This window comes from Chlorocebus sabaeus, chromosome 11 (genome assembly GCF_047675955.1).
Source record: "Chlorocebus sabaeus isolate Y175 chromosome 11, mChlSab1.0.hap1, whole genome shotgun sequence".
Taxonomy (NCBI): Eukaryota; Metazoa; Chordata; class Mammalia; order Primates; family Cercopithecidae; genus Chlorocebus; species Chlorocebus sabaeus.
This window is the reverse complement of record NC_132914.1, coordinates 85,437,540-85,463,664: the sequence shown is the minus strand read 5'-3', so window position 1 is coordinate 85,463,664 and position 26,125 is coordinate 85,437,540. Positions and strand designations below refer to the sequence as shown.

General features: G+C 34.5%; 1 protein-coding gene across 6 annotated transcripts in view; it reads right to left on the bottom strand.

Annotated features, from left to right (window-relative positions):
* Positions 1-468: 468 nt before the first annotated feature.
* Positions 469-26,125, bottom strand: part of TMTC3 (transmembrane O-mannosyltransferase targeting cadherins 3) — a 58,034-nt gene continuing 32,377 nt past the window's right edge. For all 6 annotated transcript variants that reach the window (XM_037996747.2, XM_037996748.2, XM_037996749.2 and 3 more), the window contains 6 exons: positions 25,536-25,656; positions 23,928-24,039; positions 11,418-11,521; positions 9,722-9,891; positions 7,518-7,744; positions 469-5,524 (listed from right to left, as the gene is read on the bottom strand). In XM_037996747.2, coding sequence (XP_037852675.1) covers positions 4,713-5,524; positions 7,518-7,744; positions 9,722-9,891; positions 11,418-11,521; positions 23,928-24,039; positions 25,536-25,656 — 1,546 coding nt within the window. In that variant the 3' untranslated portion in view covers positions 469-4,712. The remainder of the gene's footprint in view (positions 5,525-7,517; positions 7,745-9,721; positions 9,892-11,417; positions 11,522-23,927; positions 24,040-25,535; positions 25,657-26,125) is intronic.

Here is a 26,125-nt window from a genome sequence, read left to right as displayed (position 1 = left end):
AGCAAATAGCCATAAAAGAAACTATGTTAAAAACTTGCATGCTATCCACTGCCCAGGACTTTTACACCTATCACTGTTAAAACCAGATCTGATTCTGTTAACAATCTAGTTAATTCAAAATTCTCAAAGTCAGTAACCAGGCCTGTCAGGGCCAATCCAAAACAGTTACCTGGTTAGAATTTTTTTTGCAGTTAGAAAGCTTTTTGAGACCTAATTTAGTTAGAAAGGAAGAATGGTGGAGAAACGCCACATCCCTGAAACCCGTTCTACTGCCTGAAACTTTACAAAGAGAGTGGTTCACTTGACTTAACCTTTGATATGGCTAATAAGATTCACCCATAATTTATACTTTAGTATGGGTTTGTTTAGTCAGTGTATGGTCCCAATACTTGAAACTAAACCATGGAGGAGGCAAGAAATAAAACAAAATGTTGACCATGCAAGTCTTTAAGAAAGGGCAAAGTAGAATGGTTTTTTGAGGGTTATTTTATTTAAGGCAGAAACATGAACGCATCACGTTATACGTGCTACTTGATCGAAATATGCTATCCATTGAGTCACAGAAATGTTGATGAAGAAAGTAAGTTACAAAGAACACGAATTTGCCTGGATCCAGTCTTCAGACTTCATCTTTCGTTTTATGCTACCTCCCTGATGGCAGTGAACAGCACAAGGTAGTACAATTTTAAGGTGTCTCAGTTATGCATTTTGGCTTAATTTATTAAGTACGATTTAATTTTAGGCTATCATCTATGTACTTGTTAGCATAGATAGCTAAGGAACAAGCATTACTATTAGATTTCTAATCGTTTGTTTGCTATCCTGTCACTGACATTACAGCTACTAGTACAAATACAAATTAAGTCATATGGATCAAATCCAAAACTTTAAGCCTTGTGTTTATACTAATAACCAGTATTTATTATGTGCTATGTGCTAGAAACTCTAAGCAATTTAAATATATTAATATATACATCATATAAATATATAAATCCTCTTCGTAACTTTAAGAGGATAATGTTTTTCCCAACTTGTAGATGAAGAAACAGAGGACATATAGGTAGAAAAATTTCCTCTAAGTTATGCCAGAGGCAATACCAGGCTGATATAGAAATGAAATTCCTATAAAATTCCAAGTCTGAATTGTTTCTTTTTCTTAATTTGGTTGTTGTCACTCATGTTTGAAAATGCATCACTCTCAGAAACTTATTTAAGGTCTTTCTCAGATCACTGCAAATAAATTACATGTCAGCTCTTCTTCATAAAGGAAGAAATCTCTTTATATACAATATTATATTTTTTTTTAACACTAAAAGGCAAGCCAGGTTATGTTTTTAACAAGTACCAATTTAATAATGAATATTTAGAAATATGGTACACAGATACTAGAGTAATATAAAATGCATACAATTTTAAATTCTTTTCTTATAAACTCTCTACATGAATGGCTGACAGCTTCCAACAGATAAACTTTTGGACAAAGGTACAAGAGATTTTTGGGCATTCATTTTAAATACCATGTAGTTATCCAATTAGGAGGTTTCTAAAAAAATAAATATGACAAATATATGGATTTCTGAAGTATAAATTGACATACAAATCTATATATTTTCTTAATACTTTTCATTAAAGCATCTTTAAAGAAGCATTCTGTAACATGAAGTTGAGTTCAAATTAGATGTAATGAAAAGACATGAGGTTTTATTAGAACTGTGTAATTCACATACCAAAATTTTTACATAAAAGTAAACACAAAATTGAAAAGCAAAATACATTATTTTACTCTCCAAGTTACCAATTTCAGAAAACTACTCACTGCAAAAATTAATATTCCCAATTCTGAATGTTAGTAAAAAAACATATAGGTGCAATTCCAGAAACTTAATTCTACCTTCTAAGAAGCAGTGAAGGAGTAAGGTAATACTGCCCTTTGGGGATTGTCAAAGCTTTTCTAGAACTGCTGGAGAGCTGGTTCTCTTTTGAGACAGTGAGAATTAAAACTCTATCCATTCACCAGCATACAAACCTGTGGTAAGCTTTCTTTTCCAAACTTACATATGATCAGAACTCTGAACCATAGGTTACTGAATTGACCTTATATATGTGCCCACCTCCTCCATCTCTCCGAACAGGCAAAAAAAAAAAAAAAAAAAATCCATTACCTTTTCTCACCTGAATAGTTTGAATGAAATATCTATTTTGAAGTTACAGAGAAGAAATAATAATCTTACACAAGGGCTAGTTTGATGGAACTTAAGCTCTTAAATTTCATGTAATAAATGCTAATTATTAGAAGAACATGTTCTTTAGTGGAATTTAAACCATTAAAACTTAACTGGGTACATTACTAATTTTAAACATTAACATGGGAGAAATAAAAGGATTTCCCCAAACTAATTTAGAGCAGTGGTCTCCAACTCTGACTACAAATTAGAATCCCCTCAAAAAACAAGCATGGCTCCGTCTTCCAGAAATTTAGACTTAATTGTTATGAGATGAATTCTGTATGAAAAGTCCTCAGATGATTCTAATATGAAGTGAGGGTTGAAAACCACTGATTTAAAACAATTATTAAATTATGAATTACTTATGGTGGTCTTGATTTAAGTAAATAATTTAAAATTCAAATACATGAGCACTTTTTATGTAATAGGCACAGTTCTAAGTGTTAATAAGGTAATTTTTTAATATAAATCACTGGATAACATTAATACATTTTATCATTTGAATAATTATATAAATTTATTAAAATATTACTCAAACTTCTATTATAGTCTGCTGTCACAAAAGATTTCCTTTTACTTTTCTGAACCACCCTCCACTTGATACTATGGCAAAAGAAATCACACTCAGAAACTTTTCCTTAAGATATATGGAGAGAGCATAAGAATTTTAAGATTTCATTTTCAAGTCATAGTACATGAGGTATTCTCCACATCTTTTATCTAGAGTCACATCCATAACCTAAGAACTGAAATTAGGCATTGTTTGGATGCTTAACAGAATCTCCTAGATCAAGACCAACTCCCACTGGTATCAGTGCTTGCTTTAAACTACCTGGGGGAAAAAAAAAAAAAAAAAGGGATCTATGGTAGATCCTTAGGGAACCTAGTAAAAGTGGGTCTTTTAATGCAGACCTTGCATCTTATGGCCTATTTATAAAACAATTCTTAAAAAAATTACAGGAATATGGTTTTTGAAACATATATAATTAGAAATTAGTTATCTCAAAGGAATTAAAAATTATATAGTTTTTGAAATACTACTTAATTATAAATTACTATCCCAGGATGACAGCCAGAGCTTTCATATTTTAAATTAGAATCAACTTTTTAAGGTATTATAAAGCTCATTTAATATGTATTTTAATTCAAGAAAAAAAAAAACAGGTTTAAATTAGTAAGTTTAATTTGTAACTACTTTTTAACCTATTTTTCAGGTTTAAATTTGCCCAAACCAACTGAAAAGTTTATTAATACTATAGTAGGCTAATTATCTTTTATAGCTAGACAACAGGCCAAAAATGATACAACTCTGGTTAAACCATAATATATGCATATATAGGAAAATGCAATAGCAATTTGTTTCCCATACTTGATGATTAAAATAGCTTCAAATATTTTATGAAAGCTCAGTAGTCAAAATAAACATGTAATAAAAAGATATACCATAACAAAATATCAAGAAGTTAGTGTCTGAAAATAAACTGTCACATTGTTTTGCTTTCAGTCAAACAGAACTGAATTCAGTGGCTTAAGGTATGTAAGAATAATTAAATTGTGACTTTGGAAACAGAAAAATTAAAATTCAAGTTAAGACTAGAAAGCTAACACAAAGATGAAAGAGAAGTTTACTATGTTATACCTCCAAAGTTTAGAGTTATTGGGACTTCTCAATGACTATGACCTAAAGAAACATGAATAGTTTGGGGAGTAAAAGTAAAAAAAAATCATGATTATGCGAGTCATGTTGTGACACTCTCAATAAGTAAAATCAAACAACAAAAAATACAGTATATATGAGCACCATTAAAAATGTGTGTACGTAGCTATATATGTCAAACTTTACCTGATTAAAAACTGCATTTAAAGTTAAAAACAAGTATACAGTTATGAAAATACATTCTCAAGCTAACATGTCATGACTTATTTTAAAATGTTTCATCCAGCATTCCTTCTAAAATTCAACTAAGGAATTCAACATAAAAAAAAGCCAGTATTCTTTTGTAGTGCAAACCCCTTGATTAAACAGAATTACTTAAAAAAAAGTGTTCAATAAGTGTTTTCAATTCATATATTCTAAGAGGTGCAAGAAAAATGAAGTAGGTGAATAAATGGGAATTAACAGAATAAACCAGCATATGTTGGATTTGTCCTCAAGGGATTATCATTCAGGCCTCAAATTTATTTTTAATTGAGAGCAGTAAAGATTACACTGCCAGAAACACCTTCTTTCTATAATAAAAGTTGTAAATTTGTCACTTTCACTGTAATATTTCTGCTATATTCACCCAAACTCTGAAAACAGCGATATATAATATACATCCTGGGATAATACAGGTCTTTAACGAAAATCTTATTTTGATCCTACTTCAAGGCAGCTCATGATTGGCTATTAGGAACCCTTGAACTTTTTTTCAAAGCTCCCAGTAAAAGCAATCACATGATATGGACTGATGTTCTTTGATACCATTGTCACGATAAACATTAATGCTATTCACCATTTAAAATACGCTCAATCTCTTCCAGTCTTTTTAAAGCAGCAACTCTTTTCTTCTCAATTTCTTTGATATCTTTTGTTGTTTTGTGGGGGGTCTCTTCGTCTCTATCTTTTCCTAATTGTTTGTTGGATTTAGACTGACTTTTATTATCACTTGTTTTTACTATTTGTGTTTCTCTCGATTCACCTCTACTCTTCTTTACACTTTCAGTTGGAATTTTCTCTCCTTCTACACTTGAAATCTTACTGGTTGGGAATATTGGCTCTATAAAACTAGATGAGGAAATCTTATCCCTGACTATATTCAAATGGCGCTGAATATATTCTTCATGTGGTGCTAATGCCAATGTTTCAAGAAGGCATCTTTCAGCTTTTAATAAGTCTTTTTCTTCAAAATAAACAACACAAAGATTGTGTTTTCCTTGCACATTGCTTGGATCCATCTCCAAAATCCTTTCAAAACATTTTTTTGCTCCTAGTATATCCTTCTTTTGATTCATCAGAATGTCTCCTTTTAAAATGAGGCCCTTGATATGATCAGGGTAGTATCTGAGTAACTCTTCCAAAATTGGCAAAGCCTTTAATTCCTTTGAAGTCTGGGAATACAGGAGAGCCAGATTAAACAAAGCACTTCGGAAGTCAGCTTGTAACTTTATGGCTTTCTTCATCCAAATTTCGGCTTCATTGTCCTTTTTGTCATCCATGGCAAGCATTCCCAAATTGAAATAGCCATTAGCATCTAGTGGCTCTTCATTTATATAGCTTAGAAGTCGTTTTCTAGCTTCAGGTCTGAGTTTAACCTCACCTAGAAAGTTTTTTTAAAGAAAAAATATATTGTTAGTAAAATAATTAAATGTGAGGAACAAAGCCATTTTCAAATACTTAGATTACAAAAAGACAGCTTCAAAACAACTAATTTCCATAGTTAAAATAAGTAGAAAGCAAAAATCTAGAAGTCTTCATAGGAAAAGCAAAATATTTGAAACAGTAAAAAGATAGCTTACTTCTTTTCCTTTAAAGCAGTAAGAGTGCTTCAAAAACCAAAAGGATAGAAATGTCTCTTATAATTTAGAATTCAAATGGAAATAGCAGAGGGAAAATAGAGAATTCAGAGAAGACAGCATGGGATTTGCCAACAAAGACATGTATTCAATCTTGATTCTGATAACATTATGACTTTATACACTGAACATGTTATTTAGCTTCTTTGGGTTAACTGAGTTTTCTAATAACTATATGATGTATACTGAAAAAATGTTCAGCAAATAGTAATTATTACTGGGTAGAAAAAAGCTTCAGAATTATATCACATTTTTAAAAATGTTACTTTAAAGTTTTAGGAATGTTTTGAGGACAAAAACATACCATTAAATATAGGGCTATAAAATTAGGATTTAGGAAACATGTATCTTCTTTTTTTTTTTGAGACAAGGTCTCACTATGTCACTCAGGCTGGAGGGCAGTGCTGTGTCCATAGGTCACTGTAACCTCAAGTTCCTGGGCTCAAGCAATCCTCCCACCTTGGCTTCCTGAGTAGCTGGGACTATAGGCATGTGCCATCAATCCCTGCTGATTTTAAAATTTTTTGTGGAGACAGAGTTTTACTATGTTGCCCAGGCTATTCTCAAACTCTTGGCCTCTTGTGATCCTCCCACTTGGCCTCCCAAAATGGCATCAGCCACTGCCTGGCAGGAAACAAATCTCCATTGAAATAATTTCTACTGAAAAAAAAAAAAAAAAAAAAATCTTCAAGTTCTACAATTACAAACCTTATAGTACAATCTTGTGTCAAATAATGAGCATCTTTCATGATTATCAAGGTAGAAAACCTTACAAAAATATTAGCTTTTCTCCAAATTTATGCTTTTTTGTACACCAGGCATAAAGATTTCTCTCTTTTATTTGGCAGCACGATGGATAAAGAACATTTGAAAATAAATCAGGAGACTTCAGTTCTTATCTTGGATTAGCTACTTAGTCGTATGACTTCGGGACAGTCGTAAAATCTATTTGGTCTTCACTCTATTAAATAGAAGACTGGCAAATGCGAACTCAGAGGTTCTCTTTAGTGCTAAAATACTATGACTTTATGATTCTTTCATATTTTACAAAAGTTTTGAGAAATGTATCTAAGAAATAACTAAACATTATAATAAAGAGATTTTTTCTAATTTAAAAATTAAAAAGATTATAAATCATATACACTGTCTTAGGAGGCAGAACTGAAATTCCTATATAAAATATGGATGAAGGATCCAGATTTACTGTGGTTAGTAATTCAGTTTTGCTAAATTATAGGAAATATAAAAAATTACAATATCTCAGAAAACGTAGTAAAATTGGATATAAAATGGTGCCAAAAGTATTTGCTCTTATGAATCAAAAGAAAATAAAATGCTATTTTTGAAAATATATGCTCTCAGCTCCTCACAGCTAATTATGTAAAAAATTTCACAAGTTCATATTATTTAGAGTTTATATAAAAATAAGTTACATTATATTTGTGTATATAAAATACAAAATAGTTAATGTTGCTTAATAGACTGCCTTAAAAATTAGTCTTAACACATGCCAGAAGAATTAAAAATCAGTATTATCATATGTTAGAATGCATATTACTTGAAAATAGTTTACTTCAAGTATTTTAAATATTCTTCCTATAAATCATTTAAGCACAGTATTGCTATAAACTGTCAACACATAAAGTGTTTGCTATGGGTAATAAAGTTAAATTAAGGTTTTTATTATATCATAAACTACAATTTGTTTAAACATAGAAATATTTTGAGAAAACATACCTGATTCTTGCATTAGTATAGCAGAGTTGAATAATGCTAGTTTATGCTTTGGATTTAGTTCCAGAGCACGATTAAAGTTTTTTAGGGCTTCATTTGGTTCTTTAAGTTCAATATATACAATTGCCAAGTTGTACCAAAGATCTGCATTATTTCTGTCCAGCTCTAGTGCTTTAAGATATGCTTCCTTTGCTTTAAGAGGTTTATTCATTTTTAAAAGCAATTCTCCTCTGTAGAAAAATCAAACACAAGCTTTACTTACAACATTACCATCTCAGTTTGTAGATACAATTTTTGCCAAGTTTTAAGCCTTTCCACATACAGCTTTTTTTTTCTTTTAACTCAGAGTCTTAAAAAACTCTTTCAAAAACACCTCTTTGAAACTGTCCTCAAATCTGAACTCCTTAGTTCAGTATATTTGGCTTGATATATTTTCAAATATTATTTAAGAAGAAAAAAATTATGCCTGATTTCAGAGGGCAACCTATCAGGAGGAATCCAAGAAGGAAGACAGAGAAAATACATTCTTTGAATTTATCTTAAAAGGAGACAGAATAAACTGCATCAGAAAAAGGACAGCTAGCCAGAGTGAGAGATTAATGAATTTGTCAGGTGACAAAGTAATAGCATTAGAAGAAAAAAATGACATATAGTAGTGGTAAGAGAAATTCCAACATTTGAATCTATAATAGAAGGCTCATTGTGCAAAAAACCAAAATATTCAAAATCTGTAACCCCTTCTTATATTAATTTAGTCCTCCTCAATGTCTTCTTATAATATGACCATTCTTTAAAAAAAAAAACACAAAAACCTGGATATGGTGGCTCGTGCCTGTAATCCCAACACTTTGGGAGGCTGAGGTGGGTGGATCACTTGAGATCAGGAGTTCGAGACCAGCTGCCCAACATGGCAAAATTCTGTCTCTACTAAATACAGAAATTTGCCAGGCATGGTGGCACGCACCTGTAGTCCTAGCTACTAGGGAGGCTGAGGCACAAGAATTACTTGAACCCAGGAGGCAGAGGTAGCAGTGAGCCAAGATCATACCACTGCACTCCAGCCCGGGTGACAAAGCGAGACTCTGTAACAAACAAACAAACAAACAAACAGAAAAAGGACTAAAAAAATCTGATCAGGAAGAGTGGGAGGGATGAGTCTGACCTATAGATAACTTTGAGAAACACACTTAGAATTGAGGACCAGTTAAGAAACCACTGTATAAATCTTTCTAGTGTGGTTCTATTTTCTGTTAGAAAATTTTAAAAAGTAATTTTGCTTACATAATTATTTTTACATATGTACAAATTATATTTAAGTGGTGATATGAGAGTTGTTCTTATAATACTACTCTTTCCTATAGTATCAGCACAGGAATAAAAGGAACAACAATTAATATTCTCATTAAAACCACTTCTAGAATGAATGTTTGTCCAAATCATTATTTTTTTAATGTAGAGACTGTTGAATAGTTCTTTATGGATTAATACATGACAAGTGTTATTTAGAGATACAGCCCTGCTAAACTCAATGGGCTTCAATAAGTACTGGGCACGGCGGAACAAAGACAACCCCAACTTACAAACAGATTTTATCTCAAAAACTTAAATTCAGAATGTACTTTCCCCACAGAAAAAATGCTACGAATTACTATTAGTTTTCTGGACCAGGCTACAAAACAAAGTTTAAAAACAATTTTTCCTCAAAAGTAATACAAATGATAACACATACATAAGAAAATAAATAAAGTTTTAACATGTAATACCAGAAAACTTTTTTTTTTGCTGAGAACCAAGATGTTTTCTTTGTGTCAAAGGCATCAATAACCAATCAACTCTAAAACCCAAGAAAGTTCCTGAGAGTTTGATATTAGAAGTAACTACTATAAAATGTAAGTTTCAAGTTTTAATTTAAATAGGAAAAGAAAAATTTTGGTGATGGGAAGAAAATGAAATGAAGATAGAGCTGCTTCTACCCTTTCCTTAATACAAAACCTAAGTTGGCTATTACAAGTTAGGGATTCCCCTTGTTAATTTCAAATCAATACAATCTGTCAGTCAGTCTAAAAAGTTACGCCCTTCTATGCACTTGGTTGCTAAGATTATTAAAAACATATTTTTTTCCCCCAAAAAAGCCAATTCATTCAAAATATACATGGAGATGCAGTTTCAATATTCCATAATGATAGCTTTAAGTTGAACTGGGATACCTGCTAATGTAAGCCTGCTTGAAGTCGGGCCTCATGCTTATTGCTTGACGGTACAGCTGATCTGCTTCTTCCAGTCGGGACTCGTTTGCTCGGATCAGGTTAGCCAGATTGATATAAACATTTAGGTGGTTAGGGGCAATTCTGGCTGCATATTTTTTACCAGGAATAATCTGTTTAGAAGAAAATGCATTTTCATGATTTGATATTTCAGTATTAAAAATCAAAAGTACATATTCCTATTGGCTAATTCAAAATAACACAGAACATAGTGTAAAAAATACACTGGCCTGAGAGATCAGGGTTCTATTCCTGTTTTGATCAAACTTCAGAGAGCTTGACTTCTAAAAGTTCTGATTTGTTTGACTTCAGAAAAAGATAGATACAAATAAAAAGCTAAGAATAATCCACTGAGGTGGCATGAACGAAAAAATATATCCTTAATGACACAAAGTATTATTTAATTACATTTTTGAGGATACTATAAGTAAAATATATTTATTTACATTTTTGTGTATTTTCTTTTACATTTTTATTATTTATTTTTAATAAAGTGGTAACATTAGCAGCACAGTCTTATTTCCTCAGAAAAAATAGCTTAAGCTGGGCTGAAGTTTTCTCAATTGTGGTAATATTTATAGTCATATTAATAGTGACAGGGTTTAAAGTTGAACTGTATGGCATTTCAAGGATTATTTTAATCCTTAACTATAACAGTTAAATAAATTGTATTTGTTATTGGTTTTTATCATATCTAATTTATTGTGTTCACTGGAAGTCTGGATCCATATATACTATATATTATAAGAACCTTAACTTAATAATCAGTTAGAGTGTTTAATTTCCAAACTTCACCAGATAAGTGAGTCCTCAGTATTCTGGAATAAATTACTCTATTGTCACAACCGAAAAATATTTTGCTGATAACATGAAAATTGACATAGGGTCAGATCTTCCAATTTTGATACTATGTTATATTTAATGAATCTTATATCATTATAACAACTGATAGACACAATATAGCAAGAGATGTATCTACTAATTTTATCACTTTTATTTATTTTTTGATAGGAATAATGTTGAATAGTATGCTTAATATACATAAAATATTTATTTAAAGTCATATAACTCGCTGATAACTGATAAGAATATCTAAAATTCATACTTTATGAATTTAGTGTTTACAAATGGACTGTGTAAAAACAATTTTTAAAATTAAGTGAGCTACGGCTGGGCATGGTGGCTCATGTCTGTAATCCCAGCACTTTGGGAGGCCGAGGTGGGTGGATCACGAGGTCAGGAGTTTGAGACCAGCCTGTCCAATATGGTGAAACCCCATCTCTACTAAAAATACAAAAATTAGCTGGGTGTGGTGGCATGCACCTATAGTCCCAGCTACTTGGGAGGCTGAGGCAGAAGAATGGCTTAAACCCGGGAGGTGGAGGTTGCAGTGAGCTGAGATCGCGCCACTGCACTCCAGCCTGGGCGATACAGCAAGACTCCATCTCCAAAAAAAAAAAAAAAAATTAAGTGAGCTAGAAGAATGTAATTCTTTATAAAACTTATAGGAATAGATGATTCATTAGACACTTTACTTTTATATCAACTGAAGAAAAGATAGAGATTTTCCTTCTAGATAATTCTATTCAATATGGACATCTAATAGATATGACACAACAGATAAATTATGGCAACTTACTTGAGGCATCAGTGATTTAGCCATCATGTAAGATTCTTCAGCTTCTTTGGTTCTATTTAAATTTTTATAAGTTCTTCCTACATTCATATGGGCACCAATATCATCTAAAATTTTAAAACAATCATGTGTTGGCAAGTATACAACTAATATACTCAATATACTCAATGAAATGATTCAATGTATTCGATATATAAACAAGTATTCAATGTAACTAATGAGAAGACGTATTTTCAGAAACACACTACACAAATGCAAAAGCAGGCAACAGGTCCTGCTTCTTCCTTAAAGTTCTTGTAATTTAACTTGTTATGACTTAAAACCAATGCTAAACACAAATTTACTTAAAGCATGTAAAGACAGAAAATACATACATGGCATGAAAAAAGTATTTCAATGGATTTTTGAAGAGTTGAGACATAAGAGAGATAAAGGTAATGAAAAAAATTGTATGACCTTCCTTCATTGTATTTTACTATACTAAAGCTTGCTTCCATTTACTTAATCTCATAGCTAAGAAATTCACTCAAAAGGTATAGCTCAAGTCTACAAGTGAAATGAATCATCAGGATTTTTAGAATTATTTCTAGTGTTACAACAAATATGCATCATGGTGGAACAGGGGCAAAGAGACTGAAAAAAACTTGGGCATTAGATTTTAAAAAATTTTTGTGACTGTGGCTAGAATGAGAGTATAATGGAAAATAATGATAATAATATTACTTAAGATGCAGTGGCCCACCTCTTTTAAATGATAATAAACTCCTTAAAATTAATTTTAGATTTTTAAAAAAGGCTGTGTTAATTTTAGAATGTCAGGAATTTATGTCTTATTTTCTGATGTGGAAAATAAAAATCCCAGCAAATTTATTCAGGGATAGGAAAAAAAATGCAGTTGAAATAGGAAAGATATGAGGATTCATTGTACAGTAGCTTTCTAAAAAGATATACTTGCCAGCAAATATTTCAAAGGTCTGGAATAATGATAGAAGGAAGGTAGAAGATCTTAAATCAGACAGCTTTTATTCAACATGAACTAACAGACATGAAAAGGTTCATTATGATTACTACTTGCCTTGTGACACCAATTATTTTGCAATTGTGCAATAATTCTCTGCCTGCAACTCCTAGGACACATAGGGGCCAAGCATATATATCTTGGGCATTTCCCGAGTAACAGTCCTAAGAACTTGCTATATATTGTTTTAGGCTGGCAATTGTGTGCACTGCACAAAAACTGGCAGATGCAGTCCAGGTTTGATTATAGTTAAGTTTAGGAGTAAAGAAGTTGATTTTTTTCTTTTTAGATGTCTTGCTGAGTCTCATGGAGCCAGGAGGGGTCAAGCAAAAAAAGTTTAAGCTAGCCATTCTTAATTCTGGCTGCAAATCAGAATACCTGTGTAGTTTTTAAAAATTCAGATACTTTAGCCCCACCTAGGTCCATCAAAACATAATGTTCAGAAACGAAATCTGCAAAAATATGTTTATAAAAAGTGTCAAAGGCAATTCTGATGCAGAATCAGGGCTGAAAATCATTGTTTTACTAGCTGCATATAAAAAATACACAGTATAGTGACTAGATCAGGGTATTTGCTTGCATTATATGTATTAAAACATCATTATATATCCCATGAATATGTACTATTATTGTCAATTAAAAAATACAGAGTAGTCTTTGCTTTTATATCACTATTTTTTTAAACCAGATAAATTCATACCATGTTTATAGAGCTCAGAATGTTATTTAGGAAAAGCTAAGGGACATAGAACCTGAAAAAAGTAATTATACCCTAAGAATTTAAGAATAAACTGAAAATTTGTTAAAAGTGTAATTATGCCAGCTGAGTATTTAAAATGTTATTGAGATTATCCCCAACCAATGTTAGAAAAGAAAGAGGTTATATACTTAGATTAAAAATGCGGTGAATTACTATCCACTGAAATCATGTTCTTAGAATTATGGCCAGGAGATGTTGTCATTAATGTAGACTTCAGACACTAAAGTATAGCAGCCCGATGTTTTCAAAGAGCAGAAATGCAATTAGATATCGTTTAGCATCAAAAAGGCCACTCAATACAGCTAATAAAATGAAAGACGTAATTTCTAAGCAATTCTTTATAATTTACAAAGTTTTAAAATTCTAGAGGGGAAAATAGTATCACTTTTAAGATAAATTTAAGTATTAAAAAAAGGTAAGAAAATAAGGCAAGATGTAAAAAATCAATGACATTTAAATGACTAAAGAGCTAAAGGAACTTCAAAGAATAAACCCACTCTTATGAGTACCTATCCAAAAGAGCAGCATGAGTTAACAATCTAGCTTTTAATTCAATTGTAAATGAGGACCCCACAAATCTCAAATGTAGCCTATGTTTGTCAATAAGAGGTTTCTAAAATCAGTTAATTTTCCAGAATCCTAGTTGAGTATATTTCATTTCTTATCTCTCCTCACATCTCTAATATCATATTTTCACTAGGAAAACAAAAGATTAGAAGGGAACTTATCTCACTGCTAAAGGTTATCAACTTATCTGCATGAATGTTTGCATGTGTTTTTAATAGTAACAAACACCTGTGTACACAGGTTTACATTCACCATTCCTTTGAAATGACAGTAGTTATTAGACAGTGGTTCACGTGTCATCTCAGTCATCCTGCCTAGGGATGCAAATGTGATGTAGCTGGGAAATTTTCAGGCAACTGTGTATGACTAACACACAGTTGCCCAACAGTGAAATATTAGCTGCCCAACAGTGAAGTATTCTCACATTGATGGCTTAGGCAACTATGTAGATTTTCAGTATTCCTTGGATGTCCACAAAATTATAAATTTATTTAAAAAGGTAAATTTATAAATATCTGGAATCTCCTAGGAACTCTCTATCCTTCATAAATATAGACGTAAAAATTACTAATAGCATTTTAACAAATATAATAAAGATAATAAGTCACGATCAAATTGTGTATTACTGAAGGTAAGGTTGTTTTAACATTATGAACTGAATCGATGATATCCACTATATTAACAGACCAAAAAATAAAAATAAAAAGCTTATCATCTCAAATGGTGCACAAAAGCATTTGACAGAATCCAACATTTATGTGTTAAAAATTCTCAGCAAATGAAGAATTAAGAAAGGCAGGAGAGCTTTCCTATACTGCTGGTGGGAAATACATTCTTTGGAAAATAATTTAGCAGCCTTTAAAAAGTTAAACATACACAAATCATATGACCGTGCCATTCTTCTCTCAGGTTTTTACCTAAGAGAAATAAAACATATATCCATAAAGACTGGTATATGACTGTTCGTAACAGCCATATTTGTAACAGCTCCAAACTGCGAACAATCCAAACATTCATTGACAGGTAAATGGATAAACAAATTGTGGTATATCCACGTGAAGGAATACTACTCAGCCATACCAAGGTATCGGTTTTTGATTCATACAACAACATGAATGAGTATCAAAATAACCGTGCAGAGTAAAAAAGCCAGGAAAAAAAAAAAGAGAGTCCATAGAGTACAATTCCATTCATATACAATTTTAGAAAAAGCACATTATCTGTACTGATAGAAAGCTTTTCCTTAGAGAAGGCTGGGGTGAAAAGGGGTAAGAGAGAGGTATTAGAAAAAGATCCAAGGAATTTGAGGGGTTTGATGGGTATTTCCAGTATCTTAATTGTAGTTATGGTCTCACGGGTAATACACATATGCCAGAACTTATAAAATTATATATTTTAAACATGTATAGACTATTGTATGTCAAATGTACTTCAAGACTGCTATTAAAAAAATTACAACTCAATCATTTCTTTGGGTTACTGCAAAAGCCTTCTAAATGATCTTCCTGCTTTACTGTTTTCTGCATAGCCAGTGATACTCAAAATTACACCAGAGTATATGTGCAAAGGTTGCTCTCTCATTTTATTATCATCTCAAAGAAACTTTCTCTGAAAATTTCTAATCTCTATGCCCTTTTTATAGCTTTTATCACTTTCATATAAATACACATGTGCATGCATATGTGTAATATATATTTCATGTGTACATATGTATATATATTTACACGTGGTATTTGTTTACTTATGTTTATGCCTTTATTTAGAATGGAAACTCCGTGACGGTAGGAAATTTGTTTTATTTCTTCTGGATTCCCCAGCACTTAAAACAGTGTCTGACACATGGTAAATTCTCAAATACAGGTCTGACGAACAAATACACCTACAGAGCCATTTGCTATTCATTCACTTTCAGTCTTCTTCCCTGCATTATACGTCTCTTTTTTGCTACCTCCTGTAGAAGTATGGTCAGGGTGGTGGGAAAAGTTGTAAGAAAAAGTTATAGGGAAAGATGCAAACCTTCTTGGAAGGCCACGGATTTTGCAAAAGCTTAGGAAGCGAATTGTGGCTGAAGGCAGCCAGATTCTCTTATCTGGAGCCTGAGAGCAAAGGGTAGATAACAAGGGAATGTAAATGAATTTATCTAGATAAATTTGTTTACTCCTGTCTCCAGAAATCAACCTTTGATTATTCATGCACAGGACTGCTCTCTACTCGGGGGGTCGACAACGTTTATTACCCACATACTGTGTTTGCTCCAAGCCTTTATCATTAAATCTGTACTAAACAAATGCGAGTGGGGCTGGCTTAGGGTGGGCTGCACTCTGTTGGTGGCTGTTGCACTCTCTTGGTGGTGGTGTTGAGCCATGCGGTCGCCTAGTCGCACTGTCAGGCAAAATACCTGTGTCAGCATACTTCTTTCATCCGTCACTCGGCCAGAGTCTGTGGGACAGACTCAGCAGGTGGTGCCCCGTATGAGGAATGCTGCAATGGATTGCGATGGAACCCTCAAAAACGAAGGTGAAGAGACTGCACAGTAAGTCATTGGTGCCCGCTCGGGATTTGCAAGTTTGAGGGAACTGTTCAGGCTAGGGCTTCATCATGGGACAGTGGTTATCGGCTCAACAGAAACAGCATATAAAAGTACTGAAACAGCTGCTTAAAGCTAGTGGAGCCTCAGTTTTGCAGGCTCAATTAAGGGACCCAATGCAAACTGCTGTTTCCCATAACCCATGGTTCCTAGAAGAAGGTACACGAGACATAGGACTCTGAGAACAAATGTGGAGAATCTTAACATCATGCCCAAGGGTATCAGGTCCCAGTAACATCTCTAATGTTATGGGCCTTAGTTAGGGCTGCTTTGGTCCCGCACTACACAGAAGAGCCTAAAAAGGGAAGGGAGGAGAAACCATTACCTACCTTACCGCTTCCTCCTTCTCCCTCAGCCCTGCCAGTAAAGGGCAAAATACCAAAGAGGAAACGGAGGTTTTGCCTGAGCCCCCTCCTTCAATAAATTGAAAGAAAGACAAGGGATACACTACAGCTATGGGATTCTGTCTTAGGTAAGCGGCATTAGAAGGGGAGCTCTTGCCCGGTAATGCAAGATCAACAAGGCAATGGGGTACATGGACCCATTACTTTAACACTTATAAAAAGATAAGGAAAAACATTAAAGAAAACAGAGCTGCTAGCTCATTTATGAGAGGGTTAATTGAGGTCATTTTGCACACCTCTTTCTAGTAATGGCCACTGTTATTCCTCCCCTACCCCTGACATGGCTCTCTCAAAATCCTATTTGGGTAGAATTAAAGTAGCCTTTAAAGGGAGAAAAATTACAAAGAGTCCATGAATTAGTTGAGGAGCCATTAAAAGCCAGCCATATAGAACCATCACACAGTCCTTGGAATTCACTCATTTTCGTCATTCCCAAAAAGTCTGGCCAATGGAGACTTCTGCATGACTTGCAGGCTATCAATGCTAATTTGTAACCTATGGGGCCCCTTCAACAGGGTTTCCCTTCCCCCGCAGCGATTCCTCAAGATTGGCCTTTAGTCATTATAGATTTAAAGGACTGTTTTTATACTATTCCCCTTGCAGAACAGGACAGAGAAAAATTTGCGTTTTCAATACCAGCTATCAATAATGAAAGGCCAGCTCACTGATTTCATTGGAAAGTGCTTCCTCAAGGGATGCTGAACAGTCCTACCATGTGTCAGTATTATGTAAATCAGGCTTTGCTCCCAAGTAGAAAAGAATTTCCTAAATGCAAGATTATTCATTTTATAGATGATATTTTACTAGCATCCCCAACGGAGCCAGTAATTTTAAGTTTATATGCCTCTGTCATAAAGAATACACAGCTAAGAGGTTTAATCGCAGCACATGAAAAAGTATAATTGTCTTCTCCTTGAAAATATCTTGGATACATACTAACTTCCTGGTCAGTAAGACCTCAAAAGGTTAAATTAAATACTAGCAACTTGCGTATCTTAAATGATTATCAAAAATTACTGGGCGATATTAATTGGTTTTGCCCCATCTTGGGCATAACTACTGATAAGTTACAAAACCTGTTTTCTATCCTAAAGGGCAATACAGCCCTAGATTCTCCCAGGCATTTAACTCCTGCAGCAAAAAGGGAAATTGAGGAAACAGAGCAAGCTGTTTCTCAGAGGTAACTAGATTGCATAGATCTGCAATATTCAGTTCAACTGTTTGTTTTCCCTGCTAAACGTTCCCTAACAGGATTAATAGGACAGATAGCCCCAGGGCTATGCTTCCTAGGATGGGTTTTTTGCTCATGTACTGGGACTAAAACACTATTTCCCTATATCCAGCTAGTTACTAAAGTCATCTATACAGGCTGCAGACAATGCAATCAGTTTCTAGATTATGACCCTGATGTCATAAGAATTCCTTTGAGTGAAAAGCAATTCAAAGCAATATTGTCCCTATCTCTAGATCTTCAGATAGCACTGTCTGATTATGCAGGCCATACAGAGCATGCCCTTCCCGCTGACAAACTACTTCGGTTCTTATCTCGTACTGCTGTAGTGGTGTCTACAAAAGTAGTTCACTCCCCCATACCTAAAGCTTTAACGCTTTTCACTGATGGTGCTGGTAAAAATAGAAAAGTGGTTATTTGGTGGAAACTGCATAATTCCCTCACTTGTTCTGGATTTACTAGCACTCAGAGAGCTGAGGTTGGAGCCTTAATATTGGCCCTGGAGACCTTTTCTGCTCAGTCTATCAATATTGTTAATGACTCTGCTTACTCTGTTTATTTATTACAGAACCTTAAGACAGCCCTCATTAAGTCCACTCTCGAGCCCACCTGTGTGCACTTTTTCTTCGACTTCAGCAACTGCTGGATCAACATACACATCCTATTTTTAACATACATACTCGAGCCCACAGCCCACTGCCTGACTCACTGGCTTATGGCAATGAACAAGCAGACCTATAGGTTATGACATCACTGCTTGACCAAGCCACCCAATTGCATCAACTTTTTCCAACAAAACTGAAGAAACTTAACTAAACAATTTCAACTTACCCAAAGACTAGCTAAACAAATTATTTTACAATGCCCACATTGCCAACTCACAGGCACGTGCCCTCCTTCAACAGGTGTTAATCCTAGAGGACTAGAACCTAATCAGTTATGGCAAACAAATGTTATTCACGTCCTTGAATTTGGAAAACTCAGATACACATGTATCCACTTATACCAATTCTCACCTAATTAGCACACATGCTTTTCCTGAAGAGTCCTCCCAATATGTTATTAAACATTTTCTCTTAATTTTTGTGTTTATGGGGTGGCCCACAAAAATTAAAACTGATAATGGTCTGGCTTATGCCAGCTCACAAAGTCAACAATTTTGTCACACGTGGAACATCCAACATTCCATAGGTATCCCTTATAACCCTCAAGGACAGGCCATAGTAGAATGTGTCCACTCTACCTTTAAAAATAAGCTCAAAAAAAAAAAAAAAGGGGAGAATATGAGTAAAGATCCTGCAACACTATTGGTGTAAGCCTTATTTACCCTTAATTTTTAAAATTTAGATGATAAATTTCAATCAGCCATAGAAAAGCATTTCACTAAAGCCCTTCAAAACATAAAACCTATGGTCATGTATGGTGTGGTCCAAATGATTTAACATGGGGAAGAGGATATGCTTGTATTCACAACCCCTCAGGTCCTCTATGGATTCCAGCATGACACATCAAACCATACTATGGTGTCGCTAGGACCCAACCTGGTATCAGAAATGAAGGAAATGACCTTGCAGGACCAGCAGTCCCAGAGGATGCGGCTTTCTCGAATGACACAAGCCCCAGACATTACCTGGGGGATGCTGACGAAGACAATTCAGGAGGCTGAGTGAATCCTGTTCTGGACACAGACACCATTCACTCCAGATAATTTGTTCCTTACTATGCTTTCTGTTGTACATTACAACTCTCGTAGGACATTGGTTTTTCTTATTCTCTCACTTTGCCTGCTATCTGTACCTGCTACTCTCTATTAGGCCTATCTTCTAAATCCGTCTTTCTTTTACCCTGTTACCTGGGCAGACACCCCCTTCCCGGCCTCTAATAATGTAACTGCTTGGCTAGGAGGGATTAACATACCCCCAGTGGGGTTCCTTAGTAACGACACACATTGGACTGAGCTGCCAAGTAACACTACATGCCACTCCTTAATTGGAAAAGAATATTACTAATTATATTTATGCTTGTCTTATGTTATTTACTAATTCTAGGATGCAAAGCTGGAATATGAGTTATAACTGCTGCGCCTGACAAACCTGTTGCTGCACACATCTGTACTCTTCAATCAACAAAACTTGATGCAAAAAACAGAAAAGGGGAGATGTAGGAATTCGGTCAGGGTGGTGGGAAAAGCTGGGAAAGATGCAAACCTTTTTGGAAGGTCGGGAGGTTTTGCAAAAGCTTCAGAAGGGAATTATGGCTGAAGGCAGCCAGATTCTCTTATCCAGAGCCTGAGAGCAAAGGGTAGATTACAAGAGAATGTGAAGGAACTTATCTAGATAAATTTGTTTACTCCTGTCTCCAGAAACCAATCTTTGACCACTTGCGCACAGGACTGCTCTCTACTCAGGGGATTGACAATGTTTATTACATACAAACTGTGTTTGCTCCAAGCCTTTATCATTAAATCTGTATTAAATAAACGTGACCAGGGCCGGCTTATGGGGGGTGCACTCTCTCGATGGCTGCCGCACTCTCTCATTGGTGGTGCTGAGCTGTGAGGTCTCCCAGCTGCACTGTCAGGCAAAATACCTGTGTCAGCATACCTCTTTCATCTGTCACTCAGCCAGAGTCTGTAGGACACACTTGGCAACCTCCTTTCCTGGCTCCAGTGAAAATAATGCCATTAATATTTACCAGCTCATATTTACTGAATATACATTATTGCCTAGAAACTGGCCCAAGTCTTATATAACCAGTATTTAACATAATCCATACAAAAGAATGGAGATATTATTACTTCAAATTTGTAGATAGAAAACTTAGAGTGACTGAACTAAATTTGAGAAAAGGTCTGATGCCAGAGTCAAAACTTTTAACTAACCATCATACTAGTTGTCCCTTTTAACCTTATCCTGGTTACTGTCTTGCCCCATCTAAACTATCTAACTCTAAACATATAGTAAAATAACATGTCATTTCATCTGTCAAACCCATCTAGGAAGAATACAGCTTAAAAAAACATGGAATAAGCCAAGAAACCTCTAGATGCCACATTCAATGTTTCTAAGTTTAAATGCTTTATTCATAACACATTATAATGAACTGGTTTACTTGTTTTCCTATCCCATGGCTTATATAAGGTAGAGTAGAAACAGCAATTCTGAAAGTGTGATAGTGAAGTCAAACTGAAGAAGAAAGGTTCAACAAATATCTTAAAAACAGCAATTAGTGACAATTGACAATGAGCGGGAAAATCATTTAAAAACTGAGTGTCCATATCAGCAACATCCTGTGATAGGCACACTAGTCACTAGACAAAACTGAATGTGTACACACACTCCCCACACACTTAACTTAGTATTTACAACAACGCTGTGAGACAGATTTCTAAAATAGATCCCATTTTAGAAACAAGCAAGAAGAGTCTGAGAGGCCTAAGTAGCATCTCAGTCTCAAAGCCCTTGTGTGCCTGATAATCAAAGATGGCTGCTTCTCTAAAAACTCCTAGAATCTAATTAATCCATGCATTGTACATCTCAAGACTTAAGAAAGTAATGAATTAAAATATTTAGTGACTGCTGACTGCGCATAGGACCCTACTTGATGACGCAGGGGTACAAAAATCAATCAGATATTCCTGCTACCCCAAGGAAGCTCCACAGTTTAAACAAATATTTTAAATAAATTTGTATTTAAAATAAAATATAGCACTAAATAGAAAATTACAAATATAGGAAAGATACAGAGGAAGTTAAGGGGTTTTACAGATGAAAACTATTTGCTTATAGCTGGAAAGATAGGAAGAGTTTTAGAAGTCACTGGAAAATGGGAAGAAAGGGAGAAGGGAGAAATTCTAATCTCAAGGAAGAAAATAAAGGCAAAGAAGTAAGGAAGTACAGGACATTAATCCCATATTCCAAGAAAAACTAAACTATATGAAGGCCTAAAGGAGATAAAACTGATAGGCTAGACCATCAGTTATATTTTCACAACTTTTTCTTCACCTTTCTCTAATTGAAACTTAGCTTTGTTTTGGAGACATGGTTACCTTTAGCCCTTTCAAGTGGTGACCATGTTCTTTTCTATCCTTTGTGACACTGGGCCTGGGGGAAAAACAGATACCTTCTTCCTTGATCCATGTTGCCATTTTTGGACAATTCTCTCTCCTTTTACCATACTCATCTCTGATTGTAACTTAACTCTATTATCTACTATTCCTATTAGTGTTGTAGTCACCAATTCCTGGATCACAGACTCTGGCTCCCTGTTGCTTTCTCTAACATTACATTTGTCAAAATTCTTAATGATTTAGTGATTTCATAATCCATATAGATATTAATCTTTGAATACTGTGGTCTTGATGACCTTTTTTTCCAAACGATTTTCACCTCCTTTCTACCTTAGCTAGTTAGTGCAATGGTCATAGTTGTACTTACTAGAAGAAAACAATAGTGTCCGACATGCTGCACCCCTTCAAGGATATTTAGTAATGCATGGAGGTTTCTTTTTGGTCATCACTCTGAATGGAAAATAATGATGGCATTTGGTGGATGGGGGCCATGTCTGGTACACCTCCTGTAATACAGTTCTACACTAAAAATGCCAATAGCACTCCTATCGAAAAATACTGCTGCTCTAGCTACATCCTACTCAGATATCAACAATTCCTCAGATCCACTGATCTTGTTACCTTTCCTCCATCCTTCATCCTCTCTCGCATCCCTTCTTAACCAGCTTAGATTTGGTGGTTCATCATTTATTCACTCCTTAAACCCTTTCTTGATTAGTAATACACAACTGACAAAACTTTAATCCTATGGAACAGAATTTTCCATGTGTATGCCATCACTATTATAGCTAAAAAGTTGCAAGAGAAAAACATGTAACCATACCAACTTTTTTTTTTTTTTTTTGAGACAGAGTGTCACTCTGTCACCGAGACTGGAGTGCAGTGGTGCGACCTTGGCTCGCTGCAACCTCTGCCTCCCAGGCTCCAGCAATTCTTGTGCCTCAGTCACCCAAGTAGCTGGGATTACAGGCAGTCGCCACAGTGCCTGGCTAATTTGTGTATTTTTAGTAGAGATGAGGTTTTACCATGTTGCCCAAGCTGGTCTCAAACTCCTGACCTCAAGTGATCTGCCCACCGTGGCCTCCCAAAGTGCTGGGATTACAGACTTGAGCCACTGTTTCTGGCCCAAACTGGCTTAAAAAACAAAGCCAAAACCCTCTTATCTTACCATCCTTTCTTGACCCCATACCCAGCACTGCCACCATTTCTTATCAATACCCTTCAAAAGAGTTTTCTATATGAACTGTATCCAATTATTCTTTAACCACTCTCTTAAGCTCACTACCATCAGGCTTTTGTACCCATCATTCCACCAAAATTGCTTATCCATATCCATGGCACCCAACAACTCTATGTTAAGAAAAAACCCATAAATGTTTTTGTTTTGAGACAGAGTCTCACTCTGTCACCCAGGCTGGAGTGCAGTGGTATAATCATGTGATCATAGCTCACTGTAGCCTTGAACTCCTGGGCTCAAGGAATCCTCCTACCTGAGCCTCCCAAGTAGCCGAGATTACATGCCCACACTACCATGCCTGGCTAATTTTTTAATTTTTATTTTGTAGAGACAGGATCTTGCTTTGTTGCCCAGGCTGGTCATGAACTCCTGGGTTCAACTGACCCTCCTGTGTCAGCCTCCAAAAGTGCTGGGAATACAGGTGTGAACTATCAGGGAATACTGATACTGAATACAGGTATCAGTCTGATATTAAGTGGCTATTATATGTAATCCAATTCAAAATAAGCAAGCACTGAACTCTAGTATTCAAGTCACTTAGAATAAAGCTAGTAAATAAACTCTACCTTATTTCCCCCAAGGATAATCAAAACTTTTTTAAAAATAAAATTCATGAATTTATTAGTTAATAATGCTTTACCTGGTTGAACATGGGTAGCCTGTAGGAAGTATTTCAAAGCTCTCTCAAAGTTCTTTTCATTTTCCAGAGCATGACCCACATTATTCCATAGTTTGGCGTTATTTTTATTTACCTTAAATATAAGCACAGATAGAAATAAGTTACAATTAAAAAAAATATGACTCCAGTTCATACAAATATTTCTTTGGTATACTATTAAGAAAATAATGTTCTATGGAAATGTCTCTGGGGATGACACAGGAGTCAAATAAAGACTGCTTCACCAAATTTACTCTCCCTTCACCTGAACACCAACATACTAAAACCATAACAGTCTTATTTCATTCATGTTATATATTAACATTTTACTGAAAATGTTATTTGATGAAAGCACAGTGGTGTTTCAAAACTTCTGCTCTACCATTTGTATTTTTAGGAGCAAAAGCACTGGAACATGAGAATATGTTTAAATGTTGCACTGATGACTTATTTTTAGACTTGACATATTTAAAGTTATTTATGTAGTCCATTATGGTAATGGAAACCCTAAGATTAAAGCTCTGAGTCAATCTGTGTTTTCAAAGTTCACAGATTGCCGTGGTGTTCTTGCAGATAGATGACACCTAGCCAAGGAACTAATTGCAGCAGTTGTGGCTATAGGTTCCAACCACTGTTCTGGGAGTGAGTATAAGCAAAATTCTGGAAAATTATGGGGCTCCACTGGTATCCTAGGAGTATGGTTTAATAAGCATGGTAATGAGGTCTCACTTGTTGGCAGACTTCTGAGCTGGGAGAGAGAGTAGAGCTACTGAGTTGTATAAGAAGAGAGTCATCTGATCTTAAGTAGATGTGGAATCAAGAAGTCACACAGACTACTGGAATGAGGCAGCAATCCAATAAAGCTAAACAACAAAGAGTTAAGAAATAGTCCAAAGGAAGTAAAAATTCAGGTATCTGAAGAGGGGTACTGGTAAGGGAGAGCTTGAAAACATCTTTGCTGATAACCTTTAAAGAAAACAAATTTTTGTTTTTTAAAAGACCGTTTTCCAATTTATAAGGTACATTCTACAGGACAATCTTGTGTCCTTCCTTTCTGCCAATGCTTATCTTTCTGATAGTATTGTAACCACTGGTTATTTTCCACATCGTTGGGTACATTTTTTTTTCCCTTTTTTTTTGCTGTGCATTTTATTTTACTGAATTGATGCCATCAATTATAAAACACACCATTATTTTAAGTACAATTAAGAAAGAAAAAAGGCCACTAATTTAAGATGCTTTTCACTCTAAGACTTACTTGATTTCAGAGATATAAAAAAGGAAAAAAATGAGCGCCTTTAGAACCAATGAAATATACTATTCTGATTTAAACATCGTGTCATTTGAGCTTCCAATAACTGTATAGCATTTAGGGAATTATCATATATGCTTTGGGCATATAGCTAAGTATTATTTAGAGCATTTGGTTATGGCATATATTAAACAACAAATTATTTTCATTAATCTTTTAGTGAAGTACTTAATCTTGACTGTTAAATGTCTAATTAAAAACAAAGTTAAAACAGCTTAGAAATTGTTCCAAGAAATCACTGATGACATACTTTCCCGTCATTCTGAACAACACTTTACCTTCAAGGCTGACATAAACAAAGTATATTCAGATTCCCAATCCCAATTTCTGTGGAATGTTTTCAAGGAATGAGTGAGTATCACCATAGACAGGCAAATCCAGGATAGCTTTTTAAACACACTGTTTAAGAGAAAAAAAGCAAAACAAAAAAAAATTGTCTTCATCACCAAAAGCATTTTACCTTTTAGAACAGAGGTAAGAAGTATCTTAAATGCTCCTAAAATATCAGATGTAAATTTATTCTAATTCATTCTAATGATCACCCAACTTTAGAGGACACAACACCAAAAAAATTAAATACTGTGAATATGACTTTCCAGTCAACTGCATTATATATGCTAATATTGACTATATTTCAAAAGTTCTGTTTAAATTAAATGACTATAAATGGATAAAATCAATTTTTAAATGTGACTTTTTACATTTACAGTCCTTTGTGCCATTTTCTACAACTGAGTATTCTTAATTGAGTTTAGAAAGGTTTGGTCAACCTTACCACTGGTCACATTTGAAAATGTTTTGCTTACAATTTATACCAAGACTATCATGGTATTCTTTATTTCTCTACTGTAAAGCTAGAATTGTCAAT